This window comes from Sinocyclocheilus rhinocerous, unplaced genomic scaffold (genome assembly GCF_001515625.1).
Source record: "Sinocyclocheilus rhinocerous isolate Xijiao unplaced genomic scaffold, SAMN03320098_v1.1 scaffold2664, whole genome shotgun sequence".
NCBI lineage: Eukaryota > Metazoa > Chordata > Actinopteri > Cypriniformes > Cyprinidae > Sinocyclocheilus > Sinocyclocheilus rhinocerous.
The window spans coordinates 24,421-32,464 of NW_015635763.1; the positions used below are offsets into that span (position 1 = coordinate 24,421).

The 8,044-nt window shown below is 38.0% G+C and overlaps 1 protein-coding gene across 2 annotated transcripts in view; it reads right to left on the reverse strand.

Moving 5' to 3' along the window:
• Positions 1-3,193: 3,193 nt before the first annotated feature.
• Positions 3,194-8,044, reverse strand: part of LOC107747450 (zinc finger protein 501) — a 7,270-nt gene continuing 2,419 nt past the window's right edge. For both annotated transcript variants that reach the window (XM_016561952.1, XM_016561953.1), the window contains exon 2: positions 3,194-6,761. In XM_016561952.1, coding sequence (XP_016417438.1) covers positions 5,043-6,617 — 1,575 coding nt within the window. In that variant the 5' untranslated portion in view covers positions 6,618-6,761 and the 3' untranslated portion in view covers positions 3,194-5,042. The remainder of the gene's footprint in view (positions 6,762-8,044) is intronic.

The following is an 8,044-nucleotide window of genomic DNA, read 5'->3' on the forward strand; positions in this document are numbered from 1 at the left end:
ACTTTTTCAGGCTTCTGATTGGCCAACATGGCTTTACGGTTGAGATTATATCGCCACTTGTTGGTTTGGCATGCTCTTGACAGTGATTCAAGCATGCGTTTGCGTTTTCATGTGGACGGAGATTTTTTTTAAAACGGAAGAAGGAAAAACTCCGTTTATAAAAATACCCGTGTACGTGTGGACACGGCCTAAGCCTCTGAAGATTTCTGAATGAGCTTAGATGTAACACTACCATATGACAGGGCGACATGTCAAGGTGCTCTAGAAAAGTGAGATTATTAAATAAATATCTTGCTACATTCAATTCAAGTTTATTTGTACAGCGCTTTTCACGATACAAATCATTGCAAAGCAACTTTACAGCAAATTTAGTTTCTACAATATTTAGTGGTAGCTCATCATTGGTGACTGTCAGTCAATGTACATATGGCAGAAATGTACGGAAAAATCAATTAAAGACGTAATCAAACAGACGATGAACACTATTAACAGCAATTATTATATGATGCAATCAAACTTATAGCAAAATGTGGTCGTTCTGTATGTTCTTTCAAGGTTGGCATAATCTGAGGTCCTCTGAGGGGTTGGCATCATCTCTTATCAGGTGTTCTGGATCCAGACTGAAGCTTGTGTAAATCCTAGTTACCACGGGATGCTCAAATCCAAATACTGGAGCTTAGGCATGTCTATGAAGGCATCAGCCCAAATAGATGCACTGTTGTAATTACTAATTTTTTCTAAAGTATGCAGATGTGAAAGCTGTTTACCTGGGAAAGTACTTAACGGACATCAAGTAAAGCTCCTTGATTTCACGAAAACGTACATACTCCATTTCATCAATTAGACCTCCGATTAATGCTACATTTGTGGCATTAATCATACAGCAAAAGACAGAAATTGGCTCACTAGGCTTCTCCATAATGTAATAATATACCTCCTGGAAATAAATAAAGCACAGACCATCTAAAAAGTCAGTATCTGAAAAGTGAAATCTGAAACCGTCCTTGTGCTTCCCCAAATTGCAGCCTTTTGACATTAAGACCATATACAGGTGCATCTCAATAAATTAGAATGTCGTGGAAAAGTTCATTTATTTCAGTAATTCAACTCAAATTGTGAAACTCGAGTATTAAATAAATTCAATGCACACAGACTGAAGTAGTTTGTCTTTGGTTCTTAATTTATTTAATACACGAGTTTCACAATTTGAGTTGAATTACTGAAATAAATGAACTTTTCCACGACATTCTAATTTATTGAGATGCACCTGTAGAGCTTTTAGACCAGCTTGCTGAGCAGCAGATGAAACAAAGGTAGATCGGATCTTCGTTCAGTTCTCGAAGATTAATGTCTTTGAAAGCTCCTGGTTCAATGTATAATAATGGATTCCAAGAGAGATTCACAGTCATGTTTCTGCCGATCTCTCGCAACACAGCAGTATGATCAGTTTTTATGATGGATATACAGGTACATCTAAAAAAAATTAGAATATCATGAAAAAGGTCAATATTTTTTGTCACTCATTTCAGAAAGTGAAACCCATATATTATATAGATTCATTACACAGAGTGAAATATTTCAAGCCTTTATTTAAAAATATCAAGAAATAAGGGCTTGAAATATTTAACTGTGTAATGAATCTATATATGGGTTTCACTTTCTGAAATGAGTGACAAAAAATATTGACCTTTTTCATGATATTCTAATTTTTTGAGCTGTACCTGTATTATTGGCATGTAGATCAAGTAAACTGAAGTCTTTGAAGGTGCTCATGAATGGAGGGAGAGACATGGACTGGATGTTATTTGTCCCGACTCTAAGCTCCTGCAGCTTGGTTAGGTTATTCATTTGAAGCTGTAATGATGAGACCAACATCCACAAGAACTAGTATTTATAGATTATGTAAAGAATTCAAGCATTCAGGTCCAAAAATATGTAATAGGGTTTCCAGTGAGAATCAAAGTAGTCAAATTCTTCACATTGTAGAAAGTATCATTTTCAATGTGCTTGATTTGGCATCTGAAAGCAAATACATAAATTTAATATAATTTATAGAGCAGCAACACATTATACAACGTATTTAGATGGTAACAATATTGCTTACCTTGACAGATCAAGGGCTCGCAAAAAATAGAAAACTGGGAAAACAGTCTTCTTTAAGCGTTTCAAAACATTAAAACTGAAATCCATAGTTTCAATGGAGGAAGGAATACTGGATGGTATGTAGCTGAGGTTTCTTCCCATGTATGAGTAGTGCAGATGGTCATTAATCTTCAGTTTAAAAAAATAAAAATCCTTAAATTTCACGTCAATTAAAAATATATATTTAACAGCAATTAAGAAGAAATTTAAATTCAGAAAACTTACTTTTGTGCACGATTGTCCAGCCCCAATAGAAAAATATATAGTGAAAGAACTAATAGTGAAGAAATTCATCTCGACTCCTCAAATCAAGATTTTCTCAACCTGTCATAAAATAAGCCAGCCTTGTTTGAGGTCATTGCATATGAGGAACTAACACTGTGGTTTTAAACAATGGGGAATTTTGGCTGAAAATACATAGAGAAGTAATGAACAAGTCATTCATTTCCAAAACATCCCAAATGAATTTAAAGAAACATTTAAAAAGAATTTAAATCAATAAAAAAAATTAAAATAAAAAAAAGTTTCATAAAGAAAATAATTACCTCTGTGATTCATAATCTACCATGAATTGTTGAAACTGACATTTGCATTACCAAATCTCCAGTAACCATTATAACACAATCACCAACAACATAGTAAACGTGTAACTGACTGCTCAGGACCTTGACTGAAAAATAATCTACTGGCCCTAATGTGAAAAGCAAGTCCACTGTAACGGTTAAGAAAATATCTACATATGTAAACTTCCAATCAACCACTGGAAACAAAACATGTTTAAACCTAAAAGAAAGGCACACAGAAGAACGATAAACATGAGCTACCAGCAGATGGCCCTGCACACACACATCTAACACAAGGTCACTTCAGTCAGAAACTTCAATTTCCTGTTCACTTTGCTACAAGGATAACCTCAACAATTATTCTTAGTATAATACGACCTTCGGATTTTAACAACAATCCTGCAGATTAAACTTAAAATATTAAGTCACCAATAATGCGTCTTCCTCAACATGATAAATACCATTTTTTACAATGTTAAATACACTACACACAGCGAACCTTGACAAAAGCAGAAAGGTACTATAAAAACACTGTATGAACTTGTTGATAGTCAACAACCTTTATTTATCCATATATGTGAGCCACTCAAAGATGGGGTAATAGACAAATAGGACAAGAATTGACCACTATAGAGGGCAATCAACATATGGATCAATGGCATTGCAACTTTCTTTAACCTCTATTCTACAAAGAGGCTTCTTGACAGACAAGTAAATTAAAAGACAGAAGTAACAGTGTAAACATTCATGTACAGAGAAGCAAAAAAAAAAAAAAAAGGTCAAATTAAAACGTTGATTAGTATGTGAAGAAACAAAAAGGGAGCAGGAGCCAAAACCTTATTTTTTCTATTACAGCTCAGCATACATTTCTACATGGCATGCAATAAGGCACCTAACTAACACAATGAATACACCTATGCTAAGTGATGAAGCACAATTGTTATCCAATGGAAAATAAAGAGAATAGTTCTAATACAACGTTCACTCCCATAAAAACAGTATTCCTTTCATTTCCCTTTCAATTACCCAAACCTTATTAAAAAAATACATCCGTTTGTAAAAGATTTTCTCCGTACACAGAACTGTAAATAGAAAGCACAAACCCATGGAATTAAGGGGGGGGAGGAGACAAATCAAATTTCAAAAAAGCAAGCTATATTTTGTATTTGCATTAAAGTATACACAATCTATTATTATTATTATTATTATTATTAAATGTTGATACTCTGCGAAATGTATCCAGAACACAACTAAATGCTATACTTTGCTGTCTGACTTGAGTGATGACTGGGATAATCTTAAATGCGCAGTCAGTCATTGGTAACATAGGTGGATAGCAGGGAGAAGCACTGAAGACATTCAGGGGAATGCTTAGGCTGTACCAAGTCTGCATAATATAACAAAATCAGCTGTACAATTCAGTTGTGTTGAAAACTAGCAACATGAAAAGTGAACCGAATCTCCCAACAGAATGTATACATTATCTGATTTTGTTGGGTTGACCTTTTATGATCAAGATCTACTTTTCTCAACTCGACTTGATGACAAGACAACATTTCTTGCCCCTCACTTTTTGTGCTGCTCTCGTGAGCGAATTTCTGGGAGTTAGTCAAGTTAATATGCTGTTTTAGGTTGCAGACTCTGTTGGTTTGTATCATAAAGGGTTTATGATAATTAATATAGCCTTTATATAGGACAGCTTGTTCAAAACTAGTGTCATCCCCTAAAAGCACCATCCCACTTCACCTACAAGAGATGGATAAGACTAACTCGATCATACATAAAAAATGCTCAATTTTTTTCAGAAAAGAACAGCACACTACTCACCTATACATCTATATAAAAGGAAATCAACATATATTTACACGTGATATCAGTTTCTCAATCCATTAATGATACAGAGATGGGTAAAAGATACAAACTAGGGGAGTGAATAGTTGTGTCTAGACCTATTTGCTTAATTATCTACCATTCAAAACCAACTTGACCTAATACTCAGTTCAGGATTGTGCCAGGCTTCAATAAACTTCCAGCTTAAAGCACAATTCAGTGATGATGGAAGTTGTCTACAGTTTTAATCACACACCATGTTCCAGAATGACATGTATGCATCTAGTCATGTGCACATTACACAGGGGTTTTCAGTGTCAATCATACCAAATTGAAATTCATTGCTCTTAAAAAGTCAAAGGACTTGATTTTGTAAGTTCCCTCAGAGCAGGTCCACGCCGACTTTCTGGATTTTCTTGCATCTTTTGCCAAACTCTTTAACATTACAAGCTGGCCTGAATCATGGGATGAATGGTAGCGCACCACTTGTGGGAGAGGAAAGCAGGCTTACTGATCAATATGAATTCTGTGATGCCTAGACAGAGAAGACGAATGATTGAAACCCTTTCCACACTGAGCGCACCTATATGGTTTCTCACTCTGAAGGATTCTCTGTTTCAAGATGGTAGTGTGGGGGAATCCCTTTCCTGTTGCAATAGCACTATAAGTTGACTTATCCTCCAAATGAACCCGTTGGTGCCTTGCAAGAGAGGAGGGATGATTGAACCTCTTCCCACACTGAGCACAGGTGTAGGACTTTCCATCAGAATGAGTCCTCTGATGCCTGGATAGCGATGACGAGTGATTGAAGCTCTTCTCACAATGGTTGCAGCTGTATGGCTTTTCACCTGTGTGCATTCCCCTCTTCAGCGTAGTATCGAAGGGGAAATCCTTATCTGCCTGGGCGTACATCTTGGCTTCAAGGTGGACCTTGTGGTGTCGTGACAAGGAAGAAGAATGGTTGAAACCCTTGTCGCACTGAGAGCAGCGGTAGGGCTTTCCACCCTGATGGACCAGCTGATGCTTCTTGAGGTGCCGTTTCCTGACAAAGCTCTTCCGACACTGGGTGCACTTGTAGGGCTTCTCCCCTGAGTGGATTCTCTGATGCTCTCTTAACGTGGCTGCTGCCGCAAAACACTTTCCACACTGGGTGCATCTGTGTGGCTTTTCACCAGCATGAGTCTTCTGGTGTTGTTTGAGATTGGAAGCCGTCGTAAAGCCTTTACCACACTGAAGACAGGTAAACGGCTTGTCATGGGCATGCAGCTCTTGATGTTTTTTCAGATGGCGTCTGCGCACAAAGCTTTTTCGGCATTGGGTGCATTTGTAGGGTTTGTCATCCGAATGCATTTTCATGTGTTCCCGGAGAGTGATGGCAGCAGCGAAGCTTTTGCCACACTCTGAACATCTGTGTGGTTTTTCAGGAGAGTGCATCATCTGGTGGGGTTTCAAGTTGAACGCATCAATGACTCCTTTACCAACCATCTCAAGACCAGTGGTATAACTTTTCTCTTTCATGTGAATCCTCATGTGACTTCTTAGGCTGGCTTCAACAGCGAAGCTCTCACCACAGTGGACGCAAATGTAGGGATGAGTGGCTTTGTGGATTTCAAAGTGTTCGTGCAGATCAGACATACAGCCAAAAATCTCACCACACTCACTGCATTGCAGGCCATGGGCTTCGTGAATGATAACACCATTCTCTGACTCTACCGTAAGCTCCCCTCCATGGTCAGACTCCACCTTTACGATATGTTCTCCACCACCTATCTCCGTCTTTAACAGCACTTCACCGAGCAAATGCTCATTGCCTTTGATTTCTGCGCTGCTGAAGTAATGATGATGATCGTGGTGTATTTCAGATTTAATATAGTCATGGTCTGTCTCCGTTACCACATCCACGCATGTCACTGCCCCTAAATCACCGTGAATAGCCTCTAGGTCAAGTCTTTTGTCCTCTTGAGTCATAATCTCAGTCTCCGCTCCATAATGCAAGTCACCGACTTGCGTATGGGCGATGACACACTCAGATCCCAACGTATCGAGACCAGGTGTGTCACAGTCAGTCTCTGACTCAGCCATCAGGACGCACTCCAGCCTGACGACTTCCGTCTTCCCGGTTAAGTGAAACTTAGCGTTGCTCTACGAGCCCCGCTTTCCCGCAAAGAAACTTGAAAGGTTGCCCGTTGCAGGCTCAGTCAGTTCTTGAGTCAGGATCAGTCCTGCCTGTGCGGAAGACAGCAATTATTTAAACTCAACTGCATAATCATAATGAAATATTTCAGCTCAAAATTTAGAAAGTAAATAAAACCATTACATTAAAGGCACAATATGTACGATTTTTTCATTAAAATATCCAAAGACCACTAGAACAGTGTTATATATTTTGCTGACTTGTGTACTTAAATTATAGGGGGTTAATCTCATCAACGTCAGTGAGACAATAAGCATGCAGCACTAGGTGTGCTCGATTAGAAACGCCGCAGATCGATCAGTGTTTGCGAAAATGTACGGAGCAGTCTGCTCGTGGCACTGTAATACACCGATAGGTCTGCACAGTCGGTCCGCGTCACGCGACACACTCAGAAATGTGGCTCACACGTGAGGATTTAGTGTGAATGCGTCCCAGCCCCCGTAGCTGTAAGGCTACATTTACACTGGTGCGGACCAGGGTTTAAATTGGGCCGGGCCGTCTGGGGCTTGACATTAATGCTTCATTAATGCCAGAAAAGTAACATGATTAAAACATCAGTAACCAAAAACAACTAGGCTATGTAAACACCAAAACGCAAGTATTATTCTGATTTGATTACATTTAGAGTAAGTGGCGAATAGTGGATATCTAATGTATATAATGCATCTATTGACAGTATAAGGTTGCGCTGCTGAAGCGAGGCTCACGCAGCCTCTCCAGGAGAAATCAAAACGCGCAACACTAAGAAACTCAGCATCCTGAGGTAAAAATTCTAAATGGAAAGTTTTTATATTTAAAATTTTCACCATTAGGACTGTTAATAGTTCTATAAACATTTCAAATAAGCAAATACAATAATATTAGGTCACTTACATTTTAGGCGGAAACAGCGCATCTCACAGCAACCAGCCGATTCATTGCTGGTTGATTCCGTGTTTTGAACGAATCGGTTGAGTCAAAGTTTCATTAGCCCATTCATAAACATCTGATGAATCTGCCGTTTGAACGAATCGTTTGAATGAACGACTCAATGACTCACTCATTAAATGCTCACTACTGGCACCTTACTGGCGTTTTAATTTCGTTGAAACGTATCATTTCCACCATCATTTCTTGTTTGTATATTCTAAAATATTTAAAATAATCTCATAATTATTTAATGCAGTTGTATTTTTCAGTGTAAATGATTTAATTTGATAGCATATAGATAATCACATTATTATAATTTAATTTATAGATCGAATGTAAGAATTTGAAATGAAAGTATTAATGAGATTAGTGGGAATAGAATAAATCATTTGCACAAAAAACAAAA